The 27,349-nt window shown below is 41.5% G+C and overlaps 1 protein-coding gene across 2 annotated transcripts in view; it reads left to right on the top strand.

Moving 5' to 3' along the window:
* Positions 1-1,567: 1,567 nt before the first annotated feature.
* LOC110498110 (disintegrin and metalloproteinase domain-containing protein 17) overlaps positions 1,568-27,349 on the top strand; it is a 31,149-nt gene continuing 5,367 nt past the window's right edge. Inside the window, exons 1-19 of one of the 2 annotated variants that reach the window (XM_036955074.1) lie at positions 1,568-1,935; positions 6,011-6,143; positions 6,951-7,084; positions 7,207-7,295; positions 8,517-8,685; positions 12,138-12,268; positions 18,431-18,517; positions 18,910-19,035; positions 19,306-19,450; positions 19,587-19,678; positions 20,120-20,272; positions 20,387-20,586; positions 21,434-21,537; positions 21,753-21,887; positions 24,439-24,569; positions 24,803-24,881; positions 24,999-25,087; positions 25,361-25,402; positions 26,742-26,907. In XM_036955074.1, coding sequence (XP_036810969.1) covers positions 1,827-1,935; positions 6,011-6,143; positions 6,951-7,084; positions 7,207-7,295; positions 8,517-8,685; positions 12,138-12,268; positions 18,431-18,517; positions 18,910-19,035; positions 19,306-19,450; positions 19,587-19,678; positions 20,120-20,272; positions 20,387-20,586; positions 21,434-21,537; positions 21,753-21,887; positions 24,439-24,569; positions 24,803-24,881; positions 24,999-25,087; positions 25,361-25,402; positions 26,742-26,873 — 2,280 coding nt within the window. In that variant the 5' untranslated portion in view covers positions 1,568-1,826 and the 3' untranslated portion in view covers positions 26,874-26,907. Of the gene's footprint in view, positions 1,936-6,010; positions 6,144-6,950; positions 7,085-7,206; positions 7,296-8,516; positions 8,686-12,137; positions 12,269-18,430; positions 18,518-18,909; positions 19,036-19,305; positions 19,451-19,586; positions 19,679-20,119; positions 20,273-20,386; positions 20,587-21,433; positions 21,538-21,752; positions 21,888-24,438; positions 24,570-24,802; positions 24,882-24,998; positions 25,088-25,360; positions 25,403-26,741; positions 26,908-27,349 lie in introns of those variants that run through there. The other variant, XM_021574703.2, reaches the window with a different exon arrangement.

Below are 27,349 nucleotides of genomic sequence, written 5' to 3' on the forward strand. Positions count from 1 at the left end.
CACAGTACTGTCTTTTATCAATGGCGGTTATGATATCGTTTAGGGCCTTGAGCGTGGCAGAGGTGCACCCATGACCAGCTCTGAAACCAGATTGCATAGTGGAGAAGGTACGGTGGGATTCGAAATTTTCGTGATCTGTTTGCTTTAGAACAAAAGGCCCTGGATCTTGTGACTGAGGTTATAACCTGACCTTGGGTATTATCTTCACAAGGGACATAACTTTTAACTAATTATTCACCATTGATTTAAGTGACAACTATTCATTTACACAATATGGCCTCTGACTTGAGCATGATTGTCACCTGAGGCAATTAGCATAATATCCATGTTGACCACGACTCCATTTTGTTGCTCCCTGCCTATAGACAGAGACTAAAACAGGAAACTCCCGCGCTCAGGTCTGTTCAACGCTGGTCCGACCAATTTGATTCCACACTTCAAGATTGCTTCGATCATGTGATAATTGGGATATGTTCCACATTGCGTCAAGCAACAACATTGATGAATACGCTGATTCGGTGAGCGGGTTTATTAGCAAGTGCATCAGCGATGTCGTACCCATAGCAACTATTAAAACATTCCCAAACCAGAAACCGTGGATTGATGGCAGCAAACTGAAAGTTTCAGTTTCGCACGAACCACTGCTTTTAACCAGGGCAAGGTGACCGGAAACATGACCAACTGCAAACAGTGTAGCTATTCCCTCCGCAAGGCAATCAATCAAGCTAAGTGTCAGTATAGAGACAAAGTAGAGTCGCAATTCAAAGGCTCAGACACAAGAGGAGACCACAGGAGACCACTTTTGATATCTGGAAAAATCTTTTTTTTTGTGTAGTTAATTGAAGTGTGTAGGCATCTAGCACTGTTGTTTGGTTAGCAGTGTTTCTGTAGCACATGAGATGGAGTTTGCAAAATAAATGGCTAGGCTACCGGATTGATGCAAATAATCACTGTCACTGACAGATTGGCGTAGGCTACTTTGTAGCTACGGTAGTTAACATTTAATAGAGAAGGTTTTTGGGAAAGCCTTTCCATCTACCAGAAAATGGTTGGGTCTATCATTGGCATTGCTATATTTTTATATTCCTTATTTGTTTGAAACCTGAACATTTTACTTCATATGAGGCATGTCTTACCTTACTTGAAAGTAGCCTATAGACAAAACCCCACCATAGAAACATGGAGGAAATTATTTGTAGAAAGACTCATAGGCTTTCTCCTATTCTATTGATTTTTCTTTCATTGTCTAGCAGCCAAAGGCATTATCATAGTCATTTTAGCAACCCATGATAGTAGTTGCATATTTAAATCCGCCCTCTTTCAAAATTTCTAACGGATATTTCCATCTCTATCCATGACACCCGGTGCACATTTTAGAACAGCATTTTCCCACAAATTGCATTTTGGAACATTCTTGCAAAAGCACACCGTCTGTATATTGCTGCGCCTAAAATGCGAAGAAATAATAGTTTATCAACATTTAAGCTAAACGTTCTGATCTGTTCAATCAGCCTTATTAATTGAAACGGAGAATACCTCAACTACAGGACTTTGGTACTATCAGTGAGGATTAAGAAGTGAGTACACGCAAATGCTAACAGGAATAGTAAGGGGGTATATGGCCTATATCTGCCAATATCTTCAACTACACCAGTGATGGGATGATTGGTACAACAGTCATTGACGAGAGAACCAGAATATCCAACATAAAACTAATTTTACCTCGGTGCTACACCTGCTCTGCCTAGCCTGGTTAACGGTTCCTGTGTTGACATTATTCAACAACTTGCAATAATGACACAGGTGGAGTAAGCGCTTTTAACGTCATGATGAAGTATCTGGTACTTGTGACCTTTTTGGCTCCTTGTTGGGTCAATTGTGCGATTAAATCAAGGGCCACTGAGGAAGAAACACGGGAAAATGACACAGAGTTCGGTGAGTAACGTTAACCTAGCTAGTGGCTAGCAGACATGTTCTAGATGAGCAAGCTGTCAGTCAAATGTATGCAAATTAGGCTGTTAGTTAGCTACATCTTCAATTGCTAAAGTTTGACGATAGTGTTCGCTAGATAACTCGTTTGTTAGTTAACTAGACAGCTAATGTTGTTAGCAAGTCCCGAAGAAAATCTTATTCGCTATCTAGCTAGATGGAATGTCTGGTATTCAGCATCGTAGTGACTGACGTGCATCAACTGTGTGCTTTCAAATTAATCAAGACAGGGTGGCTATTCCTTTTCCAGTGGTGCCAGAGCAGTGATCTTCAATTCTAGTCTCATCACATCTTGTGATTCAACTGAAATATTTTGTTAGTTAACTAGCTACAGATGTATGGCACTGGCAGGAACAAATACCTGCGCAACCTCATGGATTGAATAATACATGTGTTCCCAATCTTATCTAGCAAGATCGCAATTCAATGTTTTACATAACCTGTAGTGATGTGCTGAAACAACAAACGTGTACGCATAGCTTTCCGGTGTTGGCCACCCCTGAAATAATTTGTTAAATTAAGATTGGTATTTGTCTATTTAACTAGGTAAGTCAGTTAAGAACAAATTCTAATTTACAATGACGGCCTAGGAACAGTGGGTTAACTTCCTTGTTCAGGGACAGAATTACATATTTTTACCTTGTCTACCTTGGATTCGATCAAGCAACCTTTCAGTTACTGGCCCAAAGCTCTAACCACTAGGCTACCTGCCGCCCATATAGGCCCATAGCTTGAAATTGTCACAGGCTGAGGATGTCAATTAAGTACCTAGTTAAAATTTAAACCATGCTTAATTTGTTTTAATTAGGAAGGTGTAATGCTCTGACTAACCCCACAAAGACAGTGTTGACAATATATTTGTAGGCTGTGTGTCATTAAAGGCTCTCCACAGGGATTTCAGTCTACACAAAATTCAGCCTCGCAAAAGTATGTAGAACTATGCTCTGTTGGATCTGTTTCATAGACTGTGTAGAGCCCTTTAGACAGGAAGGAACTAGCTACATGACAGCTTTCAAGAGGAAGTGAGAAACTTCCATTTTGGCTGTTCCATTTTGGCTGAATCCTCTGAAAGATTCATGGTAAAAATGTATTTTAGACTACTAACTGTTACTCAGTGCTGCATCAATCCAATATTATTTGCCACAGAGCGAGTAGAGTATAGGCTACTGCAGAGATCACTAAAAATAAACCAGGGTTTTGTTCCAGCACTAACACATCTGATTCAGCTAATCAGGAAGACCATGATTAATACATGAATCAGGTGTGTTACTACTGGGTTAGAACCAAAGCCTGCACATTTGAAGCTCATTGGGACAAGGGTTGGTGACCACTGTACCGATGATATTGAATGTTACCATTTTCACTTTATTGGAGTTACATTGAGGGAGTTGAGCCATGTGTGTGTGTGTGTGTGTGTGTGTGTGTTCAGTACCAGTCAAAAGTTTGGAAACACCTACTCATTCCAGGGTTTTTCTTTATTTTGACTATTTTCTACATTGTAGAATAATAGTGAAGACATCAAAACTATGAAATGACACATATGGAATCATGTAGTTACCAAATTAGTGTTAAACAAATGAAAATATATTTTATTTTTGAGATTGTTCAAGTAGCCATCCATTGTCTTGATGACAGGATTGGAAACTTTTGGCATTGTCTTAACCAGCTTCATGAGGTAGCCACCTGGAATGCCTTTCAATTAACAGGTGTGCCTTGTTAAAAGTTAATTTGTGGAAGTTCTTTCCTTAATGCATTTGAGCCAATCAGTTGTGTTGTGACAAGTAGGGGTGGTATACAGAAGATAGCCCTATTTGGTAAAAGATCAAGTCCATATTATGGCAAGAACAGCTCAAATAAGCAAAGAGAAATGACAGTCCATCATTAATTTAAGACATGAATTTTCAGTCAATCTGGAAAAGTTCAAGAACTTTGAAAGTTTCTTCAAGTGCAGTCGTAAAAACCATCAAGCACTACAATTAAATTGGCTCTCATGAGGATCACCGCAGGAAAGGAAGACCCAGAGTTACCTCTGCTGCAGAGGACAAGTTCATTAGAGTTTACTGCCCAAATAGAATTGCAGAACAAATCAGTTCTTCAAATCAGTTCAAGTAACAGGCACAGCTCAACATCAATTGTTCAGAGGAGACTGCGTGAATCAGGCCTTCATGGTCGTATTGCTGCAATATGTTAGTCGAGGTAATTGTGGTAATATGTACATGTAGGTAGAGTTATTAAAGTGACTATGCATAGATAATAACAGAGAGTAGTAGCAGCAGGGTAAAAGAGGAGGGGAGGGGAGATTGTAAATTGTCTGGGTAGCAATTTGATTAGGTGTTCAGGAGTCTTATGGCTTGGGGGTAGAATCTGTTCAGAAGCCTCTTGAACCTAGACTTGGCACTCCGGTACCGCTTGCCGTGCTGTAGCAGAGAGAACATGACTAGGGTGGCTGGAGTCTTTGACAATTTTTAGGGCCTTCCCCTAACACCACCTGGTGTAGAGGTCCTGGGCGGCAGGAAGCTTGGCCCCGGTGATGTACTGGGCCGTACTCACTACCCTCTGTGGTGCCTTGCGGACGTAGGCCGAGCAGTTGCCATACCAGTCAGTGATGCAACCTGTCAGGTTGGAAAAGCAGCCAACAAGTGCTCAGCATATGTGGGAACTCCTTCAAGACTATTGGAAAAGCATTCCAGGTGAAGCTGTTTGAGAGAATGCCAAGTGTGTGCAAAGCTGTCATCAAAGTAAAGGGTGGCTACTTTGAAGAATGTCAAATATAAAATATATTTTGATTTATTCAACACTTTTTTTTTTTTTTTGGTTACTACATGATTCCATATATGTTATTTCATAGTTTGTACAATAATAATGATGACAATGTAGAAATAGTACAAATTAACAAAAACCCTTGAATGAGTAGGTGTGTCCAAAGATCAAAACTATGAAATAACACACATGGAATCAATGAGTAACCAAAAAAGTGTTAAATAAATCAAAATATATTTGAGATTTTTCAAAGTAGCCACCATTTGCCTTGATGACAGCTTTGCACACTTGGCATTCTCTCAACCAGCTTCACCTGGAATACTTTTCCAACAGTCTTGACAGAGTTTCCAAATATGCTGAGCAATTGTTGGCTGCTTTTCCTTCACTCTGCGGTCCAACCAATCCCAAACTATCTAAATTGGGTTGAGGTCGGGTGATTGTGGAGGTCAGGTCATCTGATGCAACACTCCATCACTCTCCTCCTTGGTCAAATAGTTCTTACACAGCCTGGAGGTGTGTTGGGTCATTGTCCTGTTGAAAAACAAATGATAGTCCCACAAAGGAACTTTTAACAAGGCACAACTGTTAATTGAAACGCATTTCAGGTGACTACCTTATGAAGCTGGTTGAGAGACTGCAAAGAGTGTGCAAATGTAACTGTATAGCTTCTGTCCCTCTCCTCACCCCTACCTGGGCTCAAACCAGGGACCCTCTGCACACATCGACAACAACCACACTCGAAGCATCGTTACCTATCGCGCAGAGCAAAGGGAACAACTACTTCAAGGTCTCAGAGCGAGTGACGTCACCGATTGAAATGCTATTAGCCGTCACCCCGCTAACAAGCTAGCCATTTCACATCGGTTACACAAAGGGTGGCAACTTTTGAATAATCTCAAATATAATATATTTTTATTTGTTTAACAAGTTTTTTGATTAATATATGATTCCATATATGTTATTTCATAGTTTTGATGTATTCACGATCATTCTACAATGTTGAAAATAGTAAAAATAAAAAAAAAACCTTGAATGAGTAGGTGTGTCCAAACTTTTTTCTGGTACTGATATAGAGATAACATGCCATTTAGCAGATGCTTTTATGCAAAGCGACATACAGTCATGCATGCATAAGTTTTATGTAAAAGTGGTCCCGGAAATTGAACCTACTATCCTACCGTTGCAAGCGCCACGCTCTACCAACTGAGCTACATAGGACTGGCCCTCTCACTCTCCTCATATGACTCTTCCCTTATTCCAGAGGCTCTGAGCTCATTGCTGTCTGACTTTGAGGTGCTGCCCGTGTCCGGCCTCCAGCAGCACTCACTCAGGAAGAGGGACGTCCACACAGAGTCCCAGCTGGAGCGCATTGTCAGCTTCAGTGCCCTCAAGAGGTAGGTGGCACAAAGTCTCTAGGCTACACACGATTTTAAGGTATTCTTCTCAATACTCACACACACACACACACACACACACACACACACACACACACACACACACATGCACACAGAAATGGAAGCACACACACAAACAGGGTAGCCTAGTGGTTAGAGAGTTGGACTAGTAAACTAAATGTTTGCAAGTTCAAATCCCTGAGCTGACAAGGTACAAATCTGTCGTTCTGCCCCTGAACAGGCAGTTAACTCACTGTTCCTAGGCCGTCATTGAAAATAAGAAATTGTTCTTAACTGACTTGCCTAGTTAAATAAAGGTTAAAAAAAATATGGGACTTCTACATCGTAAGCTAAGAGCGTCTGCTAAATGACTAAAATGTAAGGGAAAAACAGCTAATACTCCATTATACTCAATGAGGTGCTTCCACCCACTCGTGTAACATTCAAAAGCAAGCAAAACAAGTTGATGTTCAATGGTTTCATATCATTCTGATGCCGCCCAGTGCTTAGGAAAGATCATATGATGTTAGGGGTTGGAGAAATAGACTATCACTGTCTCAATTATCTGTAACTTTTCTCAGAGGTTCTAGTCCTCCCTGCTAAGTCCTACTCCTATGTGTTTTTACATTGTTACTGGAATGGCTTTTTATCATTGCCATGGCCTAATGACTAGAGTGCATGGATTTTCAGTGCAATTGAAACAGACCATTTGCAAAGTTAAAATGTTATCTGTACCCTCAATAAACCAGAATATGTACATTCCTCATGTTTCTATCCATCAAACTGTAATAGATTTTTTTTCCGCAGACATTTTAAGCTTTACTTGACAACTAACACAGACTTGTTCACTGAGGACTTCAAAGCTGTGTTTGTAGATAAGCAAGGGAAGGAAGACCGCTATGATGTTCAGCTGCAGAACTACTTTACCGGACATCTTGTAGGTGAGTCTGGAGGGTATTTGTTTTGTTGGTTTTATATGGAATGTTTTGTGTGTGTGCTTCCATTTCTGTGTGTGTGAGAGAGTGAGTACTGAGAAGAATACCTTAAAATCGTGTGTGTGTAGGCGAGGAGCACTCCCGTGTTCAGGCACACATAGACGGGGACGAGTTCTCGGCCCACATCCTGACAGAGGAGACAGAGTACAACATAGAGGTAAATCTCAAAACAGGAGCATTGCTTTAAAGTTTTTAAAGCAGGGGTTGGAACTGGTTCAGGGAACAGAACAGAGAAACGGAAAATTATATTTTTCAAGGAACTGAAACGGAACCTGGAACGAGAGTGATCCATACTGTTCCGGAATGGAACCATTATTTTAAAAGCATGGGAACCGGTTAATAATGTTATTTTACATTCCAGGCATTTTTTTGTTTTGTCCCACATAAAAAAAGCAACAAAGTTCCTATGCAAAGCTCTTTCACTCAAAAGTGTATTCCAGTGTCCACCTGCAAGCTGAAAATCTTTGCCAATGTCTGTGTGTTTAGGCTACCTGCCCTTCCCCCCTCCAAAACAGTCTACTGTACTGACATTGCAACCGTCATTTAGAAGATAGGAGAGATATTTTTTAAATAGCTAGAGAATAATGGGTTAACTTGTTTAACACTATTTAAGGATACTATAGGCCAGTTATCACGTTTCACGTTGGATTTATTAACTACAAAAAGGTAAGACGTGTTTTTTAAATTCTGGTGCCGCTCTGCACATACAAGCTTTTTAGCTAGCTAGCTCACGCTTGTTAGCGAGCTAGCTCCAAGGACATTCAAAGTTCCTCCACAGAAGCCGCCCCTCCTAGGTATAATTCTGTGGACCTAATTCAGATAATGCATGTCATAAGATGCCCAGCACTTCAATCCTACTCCTCAACCCTCTCTCCCCACCCGGAAAATGGCATACATTGGCTACACGCATGTCCATCACGCATGTAAACAACTAGCTTGCCTGCTCTATCCGCACTGATTGGTGAAGTAATATAATGAGCTAAATGTAAAAAAACGGTTGACTTCACAGGTTTAAAAAGGAAGTCAAAGGAACGATATAAACCAGTACTTTTTGAGATCCAACCGGTTCAGAACTTTATTTTGCTGGTAGGAACAGTGGAACGGGAAAGAAAGTGGTTCTGTTCAGAATGAAACAATTGGAAAATAATTCCGGTTCCAACCCCTTGGTTTAAATTAGGCCAGAAAAAGTGTCTTAAAACAGTTGCTGGGAAAAAGAGATAAAACTATCAGCTAAATAAACCAGCGCTAGCCTTTGTTTTGGTAGAATACTTTATCTAACCAATCCTACTTCTCCTACTCCTTCATCCTCTCTCGCTCTCTCTTTCTTTTTCTCTCTCTTATTCCTCTCTCTCCATCCCCCTCTTCCCTCTCTCCTCAGCCCCTTTGGAGGTTCACCGAGGTGCCCCCCGATGGCCGTCTGTTGGTATATCGCTCTGAGGACATCCGGAACCTCAGTCGCCTGGCCTCGCCCAAAGTGTGTGGATACATCCACGCTGGGGCCCAGGACCTGCTACCAGAGGCCGCCAGAGGTGGAGAGGCACGGGAGGGTATGGAGTGTGTGTGTGTTCGACAGTATAGGCCTATATACAGAGTAGGAGACACCCCATTTATGCATGTTTCATACGCATAGACCGAGTGCTTGTGTGTGTGGTGTGCAAAAGTGTGTAGGAGTCAAACATTAGAAGCTACCTTATACAACCTTAGTGTGAGGAGGTAGGGAAAGGAGGAAGATGATTCCTTGAGGAGAAGAGGTAGTAGGTAGGTGGGCGCCCAATCTATCTTGTCCCCACACAGCCTCACAATGAATAAAAACCCTTTAATGTTAAACCCTATGTTCCATAGGCTGGCAACAGGGTGTTATATAAAGCTCTGATTCCTTTGTGCTGCCTGTAAAATGTAAAGTTCATTAGAATGACAATGACCTGGGGGAAATCTGAAGGCACTCAAGACAATGTCCTCTTCAAAAAAACTGTGTGGAAAATGAGGTGAATGATCTCCACAGAAGCATTAGAATTCATGAGAGCTGTTGTATGTAATACACGGAGGGGAAGCCATAGTGAGTACACCCACATGCTGTGGTTCTCTACAGAAGAATCTGAGGTCTTGTGGAGGGAAGGAGAGCACATGATTGACTTGTCTTTGTGGGGGGGCTGTTGACTGTGATGTGTAGCCTAAGACACACTACGTATGATACACCAGGCCCACTCCAAATGGATGTAATCGGAAGGGAATTAACATAGTTAGTTTGAATTGACACATGCTGTACAGTGTGGCTTCTGAGCTGAGCAGAAGCTATTATTCTACAGATGGAATAACCTGTGCATTTCAAATAAGGGTTAATAAAAATGTTTATTCCGAAAGTAGTGCTTTGCTATTTTGTTTACAGATTCTTGTAATGATGAATCCTACAAGCCACACAGCCAGTCTTCCTCCTCATAGAATAAGTGGTGTTGATTCATTTGACTAAACACAACGTTGGAAATCTGACAGTTCTGAAAATGACTCTATAGTAAAGAATTCATCAGCTGGGCCTATATCTTACATTTTTAATTTTACTCTTCTGAACAAATAGTGTCAAGAAAAAGTATGTGAACCCTTTGGAATTACCTGGATCTCTGCATATATTGGTCATACAATTTGATATGATCTTCATCTAAGTCACAACAAAAGACTAACAGTCTGCTTAAACTAGTAACACAAACTATTTGACGTTTTTCTTGTTTTTATTGAACACACCGTATAAACAGTGTAGGTTGGAAAAAGTATGTGAAACCTTGGATTTAATAACTGGTTGACCCTCCTTTGGCAGCAATAAACTCAACCAAATGTTTTCTGTAGTTGCGGATCAGACCTGTACAATGGTCAGGAGGAATTTTGGTCCATTCATCTTTACAAAACTGTTTCAGTTCAGCAATATTCTTAGGATGTCTGGTGTGAACCACTCTCGAGGTCATGCCACCGCATTTTAAATTGAGGTCAGGACTCAATTCTGTTGTTGATTTACTTCTGTTTTGGGTCATTGTCCTGTTGCATCACCCAACTTCTGTTGAGCATCAATTGGCGGACAGACAGCCAAACATTCTCCTGCAAAATGTCTTGATAAACTTGGGAATACATTTTTCCGTCGACAATAGCAAGCTGTCCAGGCCCTGAGATAGCAAAGCAGCCCCAAACCATGATGCTCCCTCCACCATACTTTACAGTTGGGATTAGGTTTTTATGTTGGTGTGCTGTACCTTTTTTGTTTCTCCACGTGTTTTGTGTTCCTTCCAAACAATTAAACAAAAGTTTAATCTGTCTACAGAATATTTTGCCAGAAGCTCTGTGGAAAATCCAGGTGCTCTTTTGCGAACTTCAGATGTGCAGCAATGGTTTTTTTGACAGCAGTGGCTTCTTCCCTGGTGTCCTCCCATGAACACCATTCTTGTTTAGTGTTTTACATATTGTAGACTCGTCAGAGATGTTAGCATGTTTCAGAGATTTCTGTAAGTCTTTAGCTGACTCTCGAGGATTCTTCTTAACCTTATTTAGCATTCTGCACTGTGCTCTTGCAGTCATCTTTACAGGACGGCCACTCCTAAGGAGAGTAGCAACAGTGCTGAACTTTCTCCATTTATAGACAATTTGTCTTACCATGGACTGATGGACATCAATGCTTTTAGAGATACTTTTGTAACTATTGGTCAATTTATTCAACAGATGGTCAGGTCTATATAATTGTCAAACTTTTATATATTGGTAGTAGAAAGGAAACACAGACTCTGTTTAAGTATTAAAATGATCTTTTAGTAATACAATTGTAGGCAGAAGTTGGTACAGAGTACAGTATATGATAGCTCTCCCCAGGTTCTGCAAAGTGTCTTAAGACATCCTGTAACTCATATAGCCTCTCCCAGTCCTCCTTGTGTTAGTTTCCTTGGCAACAACATTTTAATAAATCTAACCTTCCCCTGACAGCAGCAACCATCTGGTAAGCAATTAAAAGCTCAGAATTGGGTTGCCTGAAACTTGACCTTTCATCACAAGAATGGAGGCATAACAAAGTGAACGAGTCCAAGCATCTTCTGACAGGTGACTGTTTTCATCAGGCCTGCGGCAGCCTTGTGTTCTCGGGAAGCCAGTCATATTCTCAGAACCTCAGCCAGGTGGGGCCCAGACAGGAGGAGTATGAATGTAGGCGGTTTCCGCCTTCTGATAGTGTCTGAAGGGCACAACACTCAAAACAGGTGTTAACACACACACACACACACACACACACACACACACACACACACACACACACACACACACACACACACAGGTCTCCTTGAAGAGGCCTTACAGTTTATCATAACACAATTTATTAACCTTTTTAAAGGTGTTAGGCCTTGGTTTAACCCCTTCATAACAATTTCCAGATTTATGCAAGTCAACTAAAATTATTCTGAGATCTCTTTTGTTCGAGGCATGGTTCACATCAGGCAATGCTTCTTGTGACTAGCAAACTCCATTTTATTTTTTTTATACATTTTATTTTTTAGTAGGGCAGGGTAGCTCTAACCAACATCTCCAATCTCGTCTCATTGATTGGACTCCAGGTTAGCTGTCTCCTGTCTCCAATTAGCTTTTGGAAAAGTCGTTAGCCTAGGGGTTCATATACTTTTTCCAACCTACACTGTGAATGTTTAAATGATGTATTCAATATAGACAAGAAAAATACAATAATTTCTGTGTTATTAATTTAAGCACACTGTGTTTATCTATTGTTGTGACTTAGATGAAGATCAAATCAAATTTCTTTGACTAATTTATTCAGAAATCCAGGTAATTCCAAAGGGTTCACATACATTTTCATGCCACTGTATAGTATACTGCATGAAATCAGTTCATAGGCAAACGGAATGTGAATACAAGGGCACCGAACAGTTGGAACTTAAGTGCTGGCCTCATTCACTCATTCTCCCAGCTGTGACTTCTTACAGTGTTTCTCTCCTCCTCTCCTTCCTTCCTCCCATCATAGATTCCCTCCACAGAGAGAAGAGAGTGACCCACAACCACAAGAAGAACACCTGTCCTCTAGCCCTGGTGGCCGACTACCGCTTCTTCAAACACATGGGCCGCGGAGAGGAGAGCATTACACTCAACTACCTGGTGAGAGTCCCAAACTAATCTCAGATACCCAGATCTAAAATCTTGCATTATTGTGTCGGATGTTCGATTTTTAAGTTCTCCGGGGCGACGTGTTAGAAAGGATACTAACGAGACTAGCGAAGTATTTACCCCTCTAAAGGGAAACTTGCAGCCAGTTTCTAGGCAAGTCTATGGGCCAAATGTCCTTTCCTCTTCCGAAATTTGAAAGATGCGAGTACCTGTTACATCGTGATTTGTCTAAATGATCAGTGCCCAAAAAAATCTGCATTCCACGAAATTAGTCCCTTTTGGGTGGAGTAATTTGATGGGAAAAAAAGTTTTATTTCACCTAATTTTAACATTCTGTCATGATGAGAACAAAGTAATAAAAAACAGTTATTCCCATCTCAAGAGGTTAAATAAAAAAATTACTATAGTAAGTGCCTATTATGTACCAAATAAAGATTTAATATTGCAGATTGTGGGTTCTATCAATGTAATTGTTTTGTATAATTTCTAATCCCCTTTTTATTTATTTATACTTCCCCCCTACCATCCCTACCCTGATTATAGTAAACTAAGGGACAACAATACTTCATGTACACATTATACAGTGGGGCAAAAAAGTATTTAGTCAGCCACCAATTGTGCAAGTTCTCCCACTTAAAAAGATGAGAGAGGACTGTAATTTTCATTATAGGTACACTTCAACTATGACAGACAAAGGACAACAGAAACAAAATTGTAGACCTGCACCAGACTGGGAAGACTGAATCTGCAATAGGTAAGCAGCTTGGTTTGAAGAAATCAACTGTGGGAGCAATTATCAGGAAATGGAAGACATACAAGACCACTGATAATCTCCCTCGATCTGGGGCTCCACGCAAGATCTCACTCCGTGGGGTCAAAGTGATCACAAGAACTGTGAGCAAAAATCCCAGAACCACACGGGGGGACCTAGTGAATGACCTGCAGAGAGCTGGGACCAAAGTAACAAAGCCTACCATCAGTAACACACTACGCAGCCAGGGACTCAAATCCTGCAGTGCCAGAGGTGTCCCCCTGCTTAAGCCAGTACATGTCCAGGCCCGTCTGAAGTTTGCTAGAGAGCATTTGGATGATCCAGAAGAAGATTGGGAGAACGTCATATGGTCAGATGAAACCAAAATATAACTTTTTGGTAAAAACTCAACTCATCGTGTTTGGAGGACAAAGAATGCTGAGTTGCATCCAAAGAACACCATACCTACTGTGAAGCATGGGGGTGGAAACATCATGCTTTGGGGCTGTTTTTCTGCAAAGGGACCAGGACGACTGATCCGTGTAAAGGAAAGAATGAATGGGGCCATGTATCGTGAGATTTTGAGTGAAAACCTCCTTCCATCAGCAAGGGCATTGAAGATGAAACGTGGCTGGGTCTTTCAGCATGACAATGACCCCAAACACACCGCCCGGGCAACAAAGGAGTGGCTTCGCTAGAAGCATTTCAAGGTCCTGGAGTGGCCTAGCCAGTCTCCAGATCTCAACCCCATAGAAAATCTTTGGAGGGAGTTGAAAGACCGTGTTGCCCAGCAACAGCCCCAAAACATCACTGCTCTAGAGGAGATCTGCATGGAGGAATGGGCCAAAATATCAGCAACAGTGTGTGAAAACCTTGTGAAGACTTACAGAAAACGTTTGACCTCTGTCATTGCCAACAAAGGGTATATAACAAAGTGTTGAGATAAACTTTTGTTATTGACCAAATACTTATTTTCCACCATCATTTGCAAATAAATTCATAAAAAATCCTACAATGTGATCTTCTGGATTTTTTCCCCCTCATTTTGTCTGTCATAGTTGAGGTGTGCCTATGATGAAAATTACAGGCCTCTCATCTTTTTAAGTGGGATAACTTACACAATTGGTGGCTGACTAAATACTTTTTTGCCCCACTGTATGTAGTTAAATAATTATACATATTCCTATTTTCCTCTTTTTTCAAGTGCTGGATTTTCACCCACAGCGGCCAATCCACCATTCATTGTGATCTTAACGCCAACCCTCCGGTGTCCACAGATTAACCCATATTTCCCAGTATAACGCCAACCCTCCGGTGTCCACAGATTAATCCATCTTTCCCAGTATAACGCCAACCCTCCCATGTCCACAGATTAATCCATATTTCACAGTATAACTCCAGCCCTCCCATGTCCACAGATTAACCCATCTTTCACAGTATAACTTCAGCCCTCCCATGTCCACAGATTAACCCATCTTTCACAGTAAAACTCCATTCCCCCCCATGTCCACAGATTAACCCATCTTTCCCAGTATAACGCCAACCCTCCGGTGTCCACAGATTAACCCATCTTTCACAGTATAACGCCATTTAGCAATTTCCTTGTGCGATACATCCCTCCATTTTACTGTGATGTCTTACGAGGCTCCTGAACCTCCCTATTTGTAACATTTCTACCGATTATTGCTTTAAAAATAAATACTTTACGCAACACTAAGGATATTTCCCATTGACTGATCATGGTTTTTCAGATCCCCTAACAATATAGTTTGCAGGGTCATCTGAACCCTAATATATGACTTAACAACAATGTTGGGAACTCTTTCTTATTGGTCTATTAACTAAGTTATTGCCTAGTGATGTCACCAAAACAGGTTGACATTTCAGGCGTTCTCTTCAAACTGCTCTTAAACTAACAGGGCATTATCATAATTTTCAAAAAAGTCACAGTATTATTCCAACCTCATAGTGTGGAAATACAGCTGCACCATACAGGTTGCAAAATAGTTGGGAGGAGATTTTTTGATGTACCGATTCAATGGCACATGATTTATGAGCTGATACACAAAACGACGGCTGATTCAAAATTTTGTTTTTAATTTAAATTATTATACATAATTCTTGCAACCAATATAATGTACTTATACATACATACATACATACATACATACATACATACATACATACATACATACATACATACATACATACACAGTTGAAGTCGGAAGTTTACATACACCTTAGCCAAATACATTTAAACTGAGTTTTTCACTATTCCTGACATTTAATCTTAGTAAAAATTCCCTGTCTAAGGTCAGTTAGGATCACCACTTTTATTTTAGTAATGTGAAATGTCAGAATAATAATAGAGAGAATGATTTATTTCAGCTTTTATTTATTTCATCACATTCCCAGTGGGTCAGAAGTTTACATACACTCAATTAGTATTTGGTATGTATAAGCAGGAAATAGACGCCTAAGTATTGTTTCCCGCTAGTTTACTCCAATTAGGGAAGGGGTGGTAGTGTTAAGGGAAAATTCTAAAGAATAAAAATTATATTGGAAAAAATATATACTTAACAAAAATATAAACACAACATGTAAAGTGTAAAGTTGGTCCAAGATAATCCACATAACAGGTGTGGCATATCAAGAAGCTGATTTAAACAGCATGATCATTACAGGTGCACCTTGTGCTGGGGACAATAAAATGCCAACTCAAAATTGCAATTTTATCACACAATAAAATGCCACAGATGTCTCAAGTTTGAGGGAGCGTGCTTTTGGCATGCTGACTGGAGGAATGTCCACCAGAGCTGTTGCCAGATAAAATAGTTAATTTCTCTACCGTAAGCCGCCGTAAGTTGTTTTTGAGAATTTGCCAGTACATCCAACAGGCCCTTACAACTGCAGACCACGTGAATGGCGTTGTGTGGGTGAGTGGTTTTCTGGTGTCAACATATTGAACAGAGCGGTGGGGCTATGATATGGGCAGGCATAAGCTACGGAAAACGAACACAATTGCATTTTTTTGATGGCAATTTGAATGCACAAAGATACCGTGATGAGATCCTGAGCCCTATTTATTTATTTTTAAGTTATCTGTGACCAAAAGATGCATATCTGTATTCCCAGTTGTGGAATCCATAGATTTGGGCTTACTTAATTTATTTCAATTAGATTTTTAAGCCTTGAGACAATTGAGACATGGATTGTGTATGTGTGCTATTCAGAGGGTGAATGGGCAAGACAAAAGATTTAAGTGTCTTTTGAATGAGGTATGGTAGTAGGTGCCAGGCGCACCGGTTTGAGTGTGTCAAGAACTGCAACGCTGCTGGGGTTTTCGCGCTCAACAGTTTCCTGTGTGTCAAAAATGGTCCAACTATTCAAAGGACATCCAGACAACTTGACACAACTGTGGGAAGTATTAGAGTCAACATGGGCCAGCATCCCTGTTGAATGCTTTCAACACCTTGTACTGGCCATGTCCCTACGAATTGAGGATGTTTTGAGGGCAAAAGGGGGTGCAACTCAACATTAGGATGGTGTTCCTAATGTTTTGTACACTCGGGTGTATGGTAGGTAAATCTGAGGAGATCGAATAGGTTGAAGTCATGTGGTCAAATTTTCATCGAGCCTAAGGTGGAGCTATTAGCAATCTATCATTATGCCTCACAGGATGGCTCATTATAATGGCCGGAACCGCGCAAATGGAACAGCATCAAATACCTGGAAACCATGTTTGATGTACTTGATACCATTCCGCTCCTTACACGATACGAGCCTGTTCTCCCCAATTAAGGTGCCACCAACCTCCTGTGCCATACCTACTCAATGCTTTTAGACCAGGGGTTTCAAACTCATTCCATGGAAGGCTTAAACTGTGTTTGAATACCCATACTAACATACTGTATACTACGTACTTAATGAGTATATACTATTTGTTCATTTTAGTATACTGTAAATGAACAATATCCTTTCAGTTGAGTGTACTAGCGCTTTGTCTGCCTACCGGAAGTTGATGCTGTTGCTGTGGAACATCATGCTAGCTTGTTAGCATAACAAATTACTAGCTAGACATCTTACGACTTCATCAACCATATCCATTCAGAATGCACAACAACTATACGGCTAAGAATGTGAATAATCAAGTCAATAAACGTTGAGTAGTTAGATAGCATATAGTTAATACTGTATACTGGCAAGTTTGATTCATTAGTAGCCAACTAACTTTAAGTAGCTAGCTAACATACCGGTACATACAAGCAACTGCTGTAACTATGCGGTTCGTAAGCCTAGCGTAGCTAACATAAGGTGTAACGTAAGTTATTTGAAAAGTCAAATAACAATATTTTCTTAACATTTGTCATTCTTTAAAGCAATGAATTTGTACCCGCTCTTGTCGGTCTTCGGCTGCATATTTTCTTAAAATCTGAAAATGTTGTGACGCTACACTCATTTTCTGAGCAATTGCATTATTGGCCCTAAAAGCACAGAAATAGTGTCCACTGCTTGTATACTTTGTATTTTAGTACGACATGCAGGAACGTTTTTGGTATACTAACTATATCCATACTAAACTCGGCAGAAAAAGAAACGTCCCTTTTTCAGGACCCTGTCTTCCAAAGATAATTCATAAAAATCCAAATAACTTCACAGAACTTCATTTAACACTGTTTCCCATGCTTGTTCAATGAACCATAAACAATTAATGAACATGCACCTGTGGAACGGTCGTTAAGACATGAACAGCTTACAGACGGTAGGCAATTAAGGTCACAGTTATGAAAAGTTAGGACACTAAAGAGGCCTTTCTACTGACTCTGAAAAACACCAAAAGAAAGATGCCCAGGGTCCCTGCTCATCTGCGTGAACATACCTTAGGCATGCTGCGAGGAGGCATGAGGACTGCGGATGTGGCCAGGGAAATAAATTGCAATGTCCATACTGTGAGATGCCAAAGACAGCGCTACACGGAGATGGGACGGACAGCTGATAATTCTCGCAGTGGCAGACCACGTGTAACAACACCTGCACAGGATCGGTTTCTTTTTTGCTGAGTTTATGACAAATAAGCATATTGCAGACTTAATTTACATCACAAATAGTATGCTTAGTGGGGTTAGTATGAGTATTCGAACACAGCTCTAGTGTCTTCTAGTTTTTGTTTTTTCCTTTCAATTAAGACTTAAACAAGCAGGTGAGAGGAGTTCTATACTAATTAGTGACCTTTAATTCATCAATCAAGTACAAGGGAGGAGTTTGAGACGTGTTTTAGACCTTCATGAAGTGCCTGAAAGTAAAGCCATGAGGTCCATTTGGAATTGTGTAGTGCTGCAACGAACCACTGTCCAGGAGCAGGCATCATCTGGGTTTGTGCTAATACTGTCTGTTTCCCCCAGATTGAGTTGATTGACAGAGTGGACGACATGTACAGGAACACAACCTGGGATGACGAGTTTACAGGATACGGTGTTCAGATCCAACAGGTGGGACTATTTGTTAGCTGTGTGTGTGAGTTGGTAGTAGTTGTAAGCAAATATTTGGCATGTTGTCATTTGGCGTTGTCATTTCCATGCCAATCATTCCATATCACTAGTGACACCATAGCTCAGTGTGTTATGTGTCAGTGCTGGGTTAAGAAATTAAGCTGAGCATAACTGTAGTACCCTAATTGGAAAAAGCATTTTTGGAGCAGACCGTGGAAGCTCTTTGTGTGGGAATGAATGGCAACACTGCGTCTACTACGAAACCACCGCCTGTGGCGGTCTATGATCCATATCTTCTCCAGACCATAATATCTTGTGCAGAGCATTATGGGGACTGTAGTAATTGCTGTAACCTTAATTGGGTTTAAGAAGTTGTAATGTCCTGGTTGTAGATCATCATCAACAAGGAGCCGACCAGAGCGCCGCTTGGCCAGGCTGGGCCGGACTGGACCCACTACAACATGAAGGGAAGCCCCATCCAAGGCAAGGAGGTGTGGGACGTCAAGAAACTGCTGGAAGTGAGACACTGCTACTGACTCTAATCTACTCAGATGCCATCACAGAGTGTAGCCAGTACATTGTTCTGTTGTCTGTAGGTAGGGAATACATGAAGACACATTTTTTGGGGGGTCACTGTATGAACTTTATGTTGTAGAATCTTCAATAACATTTACTTGAATGGGCCTAAACATGATTGACAACAAACACTCTCACTCTGGGGATACTTTTGGCTTGTAATGACTAGTATTTTCTTCTCATTCATTTTTCAATACCTCTTTTCTCTGCAGCAATTTAGCACAGACATAGCGGACAATGCTAGCACCGTGTGCCTTGCCCACCTGTTCACCTATCAGGACTTTGATGAGGGGACACTGGGCTTGGCTTACGTGGCCCCTTCTAAAGCCCAGGCTATGGGGGGCCTCTGCCCTAAACGTAAGGCGTAGCCTCTCACAGAGGTCCTCTCAATTCTGATAAAATAACTATGATTAGTGTTTTGATAATGGTGTGATAGACTAGAAATATAGGAGCAATCGCTTGAGAATCTGATTTCTTTTTTTGTTTTCTGCAGCTTTCTTTCCATCTAGTTCCGTTAAGAACCCCAGTTTCCTCAACACTGGTTTAACCAGCACTAAGAATTATGGCAAAACCATTCTAACCAAGGTAGGTTCCTCATTGAGTATCTGAATCCAGCCATGCTATTTCTATGGCTTCTGCAGCCTCTATCGAATAAACTAGAACCAGGACTGAACAACTCCCTGTACTGCATAATTCATGACATCTTTCTGGGTCATAGGTCATAGGTCAGATGATGGGCAGTACTCAGTCAAGATGATGGTTTGAGATGTTGTCTAATGACACATGGATAGAATAACCTGTGGGGCACATTGTGTTGGGTCATGGATTGAGTAGACAGCCGTATGCATCACTAATATTAATGACTTAGACCTTACAAGACCCTCTTCAAGTCACTGCTCCTCAGATATTCTACATGCTTTATATCCCAAAGATAATAGATATGTCATTTCTTTATTAATTGTTGCTTGTCAATATATGGTTTCCAAGCATTACGTTTTTTTTTCGTTTTTTTTCTCCCATCACCAGGAAGCAGATTTGGTGACAACCCATGAGCTGGGCCACAACTTTGGAGCTGAGCACGACCCTGACAGCATGCACTACTGCGCCCCTAGCGACGACCACGGGGGCAAGTTTGTCATGTACCCCATCGCTGTGAGCGGGGACCACTACAATAACAAGGTAATGCTCTTGTGTGCTTCAAATCTTCTGTCAAATGACTCGTATATGCTCACATGACATTTACCTTATATTCTTTCCTTCCTCCCTTCCTTTATATTTGTCTTCTCCCCACAGCGTTTCTCCAACTGCAGTAAGATCTCCATAGGGAAGACGCTGCGCCTCAAGGCTCCCATCTGCTTCAAGGAGAGGAACAGCAAGGTGTGTGGGAACTTGCGCGTTGAGGAAGGGGAGGAGTGCGACCCGGGCCTGCTGCACCTCAACGACGACCAGTGCTGCTCCGCCGACTGCAAGTTCAGGCCCGAGTCCCAGTGCAGGTAGAGACCCGCCACACACGGCCCAAAATGGTCACCTCTGAGTGCACTAATTCATATGGCAGGATGACATTTACAAAGGCTTCAGTGAATTCCTGCCTTTCTTTATTACTGGCTGACTTTATTGTCCCCTTGGGGAAATTTAGTTTGCAGTGTCATGTAGGAGTTACAACATGGTTACATACAGAATCATGTCAATTTCGTAATATACAGTAAAATAATAAAGTAAACTGACATTGCAGTTCTCTATTGTGTGTTTAAAGGCCCAGTGCTCTCAATAATGTGATTATTAGAATTTTTTCCCTCCTGTGTTTTATATACATTTTCACACTGGTTGGAATAATACTGTGAAAATGACCATGAAGCCATTTTAGTGTAAAAGCTGTTTGAAAAGACAGCCTGAAATTTCAGCCTCTTTTGGCAGTTTTTGCCTGCCTGGTGACACCACCAGGCGGTAACTTAGTTAATAGACCAATAAGAGAGAGTTCCAAACCACTCTGCCAATTACAGGTTGTTTTCAGTTTTCCCCTCCCCACTCAGACCACTCCCAGACAGTTCTAGCAACATTCTTGCTTGAGAAATTGCACTTTTCTAAGAAGCTATTTACATTCTTTACATTTAAAAAAAAAAAAAAAAAACATTTGAATTGAAAATAATCACAGTAAAGTACTTTATTGTTACCCAGAAAGGATTTGATATTGAGATAAAAAAAATGGCTGCATTGAACATACTATCCAGTAACATTCCTCTCTATCATCACCATGCCAGTGCATTCACACTACTATGATGATTAGTGACATCCCCCACATGGAAACAAAAGTTATTGTGTTCTATGTCCGGGTACATCCAGTGACAGGAACAGTCCATGCTGTAAGAACTGCAAGTTTCAGCAGGCAGGCAAGCCGTGCCAGGAGCCAATCAACGCCACCTGTAAGGGCATGTCCCTCTGCACAGGTAAGCCTCCCCTACTGTTCATACACAGGATAGCCACTGCTAAACAGACCGATGTGATTTTATTTTTTATTGATCATTGATGCTTTGTAATACAGGGCTCCCTAGTAAAATATGTTGTTCTCAACGGGACTCACCCCTGTTTACTCACCCCTCCCTGAGGGAGAATCTCAATTTCTTTGATGTCCTCTCTCCCCGCCGCCTTCTCAAAACCTTAGGTAAGAGCAGTGAGTGCCCAAACCCAGACAACGCTCCGGACAATACCATCTGTGTGGACAGTGGGAGGTGCAGCGACGGGGAGTGCATGACCTTCTGTGAGGCTGTGCAGAACCTACAGCCCTGTGCTTGTAATGGTACAACCCTCTCACATACACCACTGTACAGTACCATTGTGTACTCATAGAGCCTCTCTATAGTTGTATTTCTATCTCTATGGATGGACCCAATATCTTTGCATTAAAGGTTTTGTTCTTTATTTGATTTGAGGCTTCAAGTTTAAATTAATGTTCGAAACGCAAAGCCTTAAATTTGATTTCTGCCAATATACTGTACAGTGCCTTCAGAAAGTATTCATACCCCTTGACTTATTCCACATTTTGTAGTGTTACAGACAGAATTAAAAATGGATTCAATTTATTTTTTCTCACCCACCCTCACACAATACCCCATAATGACAAAGTGAAAACATGTTTAAAGAAATGTCTGGACATTTGAGATTCTGGACACCCCTGAGTTAATACTTTATAGAAGCACCTTTAGCGGTGGTTACAGCTTTGAGTCATCTTGGGTATGTCTGCATCAGCTTTGAGTCGTCTTGGGTATGTCTGCATCAGCTTTGAGTCGTCTTGGGTATGTCTGCATCAGCTTTGAGTCGTCTTGGGTATGTCTATCAGCTTTGCACATCTGGATTTGGGTCTTCTCTCCCATTTATTCTTGGCAGATTTTCTCAAGCACTGTTATGTTAGATGGAGAGTGGCAGTGAACAGCAATCTTCAAGTCTTTCCACATATTTTCAAGTCTGGCCTTTGGCTGTGCCTCTTAAGGACTTTCACATTCTTGTTCTGAAGCCATTCCAGCTTTGCTTTGGCTGTATGCTTGGGGTCAATGTCCTGTTGGAATGTAAATCTTTGCCACAGTTGAAGGTTGTTCTATCCTTACCAGTCTCCCAGTCTCTGCCACCGAAAAGCATTCCCATAGTATGATGCTGCCAGCACCATACTTCATGGTAGGGATGGTTTTAGACATGCGATGAGCAGCACCTGGCTTTGCATTCAGGCCAGAGAATTACATTTTTCAATCAGACCATTTTGCCTTGTGCTCTGAGTCTTTCACGTGACTTTTTTGCAAACTCCAGGCGTGCTGTCATGTGCTTCTTTTTTTAGGACTGGCTTCCGTCTGGCCGCTCTTCCAGATTGGTGGAGGGCTGGACAGACTGTTGTCCTTCTGGCAGGTTCTCCCATCTCAGTCAATGAACTCTGTAGTACCTCCATGACCAAGGTCCTTCTTGCCCAGAGGCTCAGTTTGGTCAGATGGCCAGCTCTAATCAGTCTGGGTAGTTCCATATGTTTTACTTTCCCAATGATGGAGACCACTGTGCTCTTGGAAACTTTCAATGCTCTAGAAGTAGTTTCATACCCTTCCCCAGATATATGCCTCATCACAATTCTATCTCTGAGATTTAAGAACATGTAACGGCAGATTTCCTCCTCTTCGTCTGAAGAGGAGTAAGGATCGGACCAAGATGCGGCGTGTTAAGTGCTCATGACGGTTTTAATAAGAAAAGCACTGAACACTATGAAATACAAAAACAATAAACTAATACGTGCCATAACCAAACCGAAACAGTACCGTGTGGCGACAAACACTGACACAGGAAACAAACACCCACAAACCAACAGTGAAACCCAGGCTACCTAAATATGGTTCTCAATCAGGTACAACGATCAACAGCTGCCTCTGATTGAGAACCATATCAGGCCAAACACAGAAATAGGCGGGAGGCTCTGGCGGCGCCGGACAGGCGGGAGACCCTGTAGGCAGAAATAGGAGAGACCAGCCTGGTGCGGGGGGCTGCCACCGGAGGGCTGGTACGTGGAGGTGGCACTGGATAGACCGGACCGTGCAGGCGCACTGGAGCTCTTGAGCACCGAGCCTGCCTAACCTTACCTGGTTGAATGCTCCCCGTAGCCCGACCGGGCTGTGCTGGCAAACCGGGGACACCATGCGTAAGGCTGGTGCCATGTATGCTGGCCCGAGGAGACACACTGGAGACCAGATGCGTAAAGCCGGCTACCTAAATATGGTTCTCAATCAGGGACAACGATCAACAGCTTCCTCTGATTGAGAACCATATCAGGCCAAACACAGAAATAGAAACACAAACAGACTGCCCACCCCAACTCACACCCTGACCATACTAAATAAAGACAAAACAAAGGAAATAAAGGTCAGAACGTGACAGAACAGTTCCTTGGACTTCTTCATGGTATAGTTTCTGCTCTGACACCTTGTATAGACAGGTGTTTCTTTCTAAATCATGTCCAAACAAATTAATTGGCCACAGGTGGACTCCTATCAAGTTGTAGTGACATTTCAAGGATGATCAAAGGAAATTGTATGCACCAGAGCTCAGTTTGTAGTGTTGTGAATACTTATGTAAATGAGATATTTCTGTATTTAATTTTCAATACATGTGCTAACATTTCATTATGGGGTATTGTGTGTAGATGGGTAAGGAACAAATTATCCATTTAATAAATGTTGAATTCAGGCGGTAACACAACAAAATGTGGAATAAGTCAAGGGATATTAAGGCACTGTAAAGGACATTTGGAGAAAGATACAGATAATAGTATAGCACCAGGTTGTCTTTGAACCTAAACTGACCTCCCTTTACTCTCCCAGAGCTGGTCAATTCGTGTAAGGTCTGCTGCCGGGACAAAAATGGCACCTGCACTCCCTTCGTCAAAAAGGACCAGAACTTCCTGTACCTGCGCAAGGGGAAACCCTGCACCGTGGGCTTCTGTGATGAGGGCGTGAGTGACTGACCTCTTCCATTAGCATTGACCATTCACCTCTACTCACACTGAATGGACTCTGCCTGTATTCAGAGTTTCAACACATTTCACGTCAATAAATACATTTTAAAATACATTTTTACACGAAGATAATGTTTTGAATAGATGGTATTGGTCCTACAGGGAGTGTTACCACGTTCTATTTAAATTGGCTGAAAATTATGATATATTGATTTGTCTGTTTGTTTCAGGGCAAATGCATGAAGCAAGTCCAGGATGTGATCGAGAGGTTGTGGGATTTCATCGACAAGCTGGACATCAACACTTTCGGTGAGTTGGGATGCAATGTTGGCGTTAGACTAGCTTGGAGGTCCAGTTGGACTAGCTTGGAGTTTATTTGAAAGGCTGGTTGGAGTTTGTCTTTTTCTCTCTGTCTCCCTCTTGTAGGGAAGTTCCTGGCAGACAACATCGTGGCCTCCGTGGTGGTGTTCTCTCTGATTTTCTGGATCCCTCTCAGTATCCTGGTGCACTGTGTGGTGAGACACCTTTACTGAGCATGTCTGTCTTTACATGTTGTCCTCTGTTGCTCAATTGGTGGAGCATGGCGCTTGCAACGCCAGGATAGTGGGTTCGATTCCCAGGACCACCGATAAGTGAAATGTATGCACAGACGATACTAAGTCGTTTTGGATAAAAGGGTCTTCATATGTTGTATAATAATATTTGAAGCCCACCACATGGTTGATTTAAGACACATTAATGTCTGTTGCTGATACACTAATGGCATGCTTTCTGTTTAATTTCTGTAGGATAAAAATCTGGAGAAGGAGTATGAGAACACCAAGCCCAGCGTAAGTCTGTCATGTCATGACCAAAATTACTAAAATATAAACTTCCTCAGCGTAAGTCTCACGTCATGATAAAACATGAACTTCCTCAGCGTAAGTCTGTCACGTCATGACTAAAACATGAACTTCCTCAGCGTAAGTCTCACGTCATGATAAAACATGAACTTCCTCAGCGTAAGTCTCACGTCATGATAAAACATGAACTTCCTCAGCGTAAGTCTCACGTCATGACTAAAACATGAACTTCCTCAGCGTAAGTCTCACGTCATGATAAAACATGAACTTCCTCAGCGTAAGTCTGTCACGTCATGACTAAAACATGAACTTCCTCAGCGTAAGTCTCACGTCATGATAAAACATGAACTTCCTCAGCGTAAGTCTCACGTCATGACTAAAACATGAACTTCCTCAGCGTAAGTCTCACGTCATGACTAAAACATGAACTTCCTCAGCGTAAGTCTCACGTCATGACTAAAACATGAACTTCCTCAGCGTAAGTCTCACGTCATGACTAAAACATGAACTTCCCCAGCGTAAGTCTCACGTCATGACTAAAACATGAACTTCTCCAGCGTAAGTCTCACGTCATGACTATGCCATGAACTTCCCCAACATAAGTCCTATGCCCTCCCATGTTCACCACTGTCCACATGTTCTAGGTTTGAACTTTGAAGTCGCACTCACTATAACCCGCTATCCCTTTTAGAGAAGTCAGACTACTACAGAGCATGTTGTCTTTTCTTGCCCAGGGACCCCTGTCCAGGCAAACCGGAGACCCAGGGACCATCATCATATGTTAGCAAGGTCTTTTGTTAGCAGGTCTTTTCAGGTGAACGGCAAGGAGAAGTAATTAATAGATTTGGTAGATTTATTATTTTGACCTCCCCACATTAGAATTAGAAAAGTATTTGTAAACTAACAGCCTTTTTATGTAGATAGGTAACTGAAAACACATTTTCTCTAATAGCAGCCATTTAGCTGGTTAGTCAAAGGTCGGCCATGTGTTGGCAAGATGTTTTTAAGGACTACAGATTGCTTGACAGAAATGTAAATGTAATTTCCGATTTGAGCCGACATATGCAGCGTTTACCGTGAATGCAGTCTAACGAAGGAACATTGCCTTTCAATCATGCTGTAAAGCTGAACTGGCGCGATACAGATTAAATAGAGTCGTAAGTCAAGAAAGCTTACCATCAGCCAAGGCATTTGCCTTGCCTAGTACACGTGGGTGCTTTTTCAAAGCCTATGTCAAACGCCAGTGAGTGTGTAATTTGCTCAATATTAGAAGTTGAGAAAGGAAGTTAACAGCATTAGAAAGAATATATTCTCCTCTTTTCTACAGTGCCTTCGGAAAGGATTCAGACGTCTTGATTTTTTCCACAATTTGTTACGTTACAGCCTTATTCTAAAATGGATTAAATCATTTTATTCCCTCATCGATTTACACACTAATGTCAAAGCACAAACATTTTAAACATTTTTTTTAATAAAAAATGGAAATATAAAATTTACATAAGTAATCAGACCCTTTACTCAGTACTTTATTGAAGCACCTTTGGCAGCGATTACAGCCTCGAGTCTTCTTGGGTATTTTTATTTATTTGATTTATTTCACCTTTATTTAACCAGGTCGGCCAGTTGAGAACAAGTTCTCATTTACAACTGTGACCTGGCCAAGATAAAGCAAAGAAGTGCGACACAAACAACAACACAGAGATACACATGGGATAAACAAACGTACAGTCAATACCACAGTAGAAAAGTCTATATACAGTGTGCGCAAATTAAGTAAGATTAGGGGGGTAAGGCAATAAATAGGCCATAGTGGCGAACTAACACTACAAGCTTGGCACACCTGTATTTGGGAAGTTTCTCCCATTCTTCTCTGCAGATCCTCTCAAGCTCTGTCAGGTTGGATGGGGAGTGTTGCTGCACAGCTATTTTCAGATC

Source organism: Oncorhynchus mykiss, chromosome 19 (genome assembly GCF_013265735.2).
Source record: "Oncorhynchus mykiss isolate Arlee chromosome 19, USDA_OmykA_1.1, whole genome shotgun sequence".
Lineage (NCBI taxonomy): Eukaryota > Metazoa > Chordata > Actinopteri > Salmoniformes > Salmonidae > Oncorhynchus > Oncorhynchus mykiss.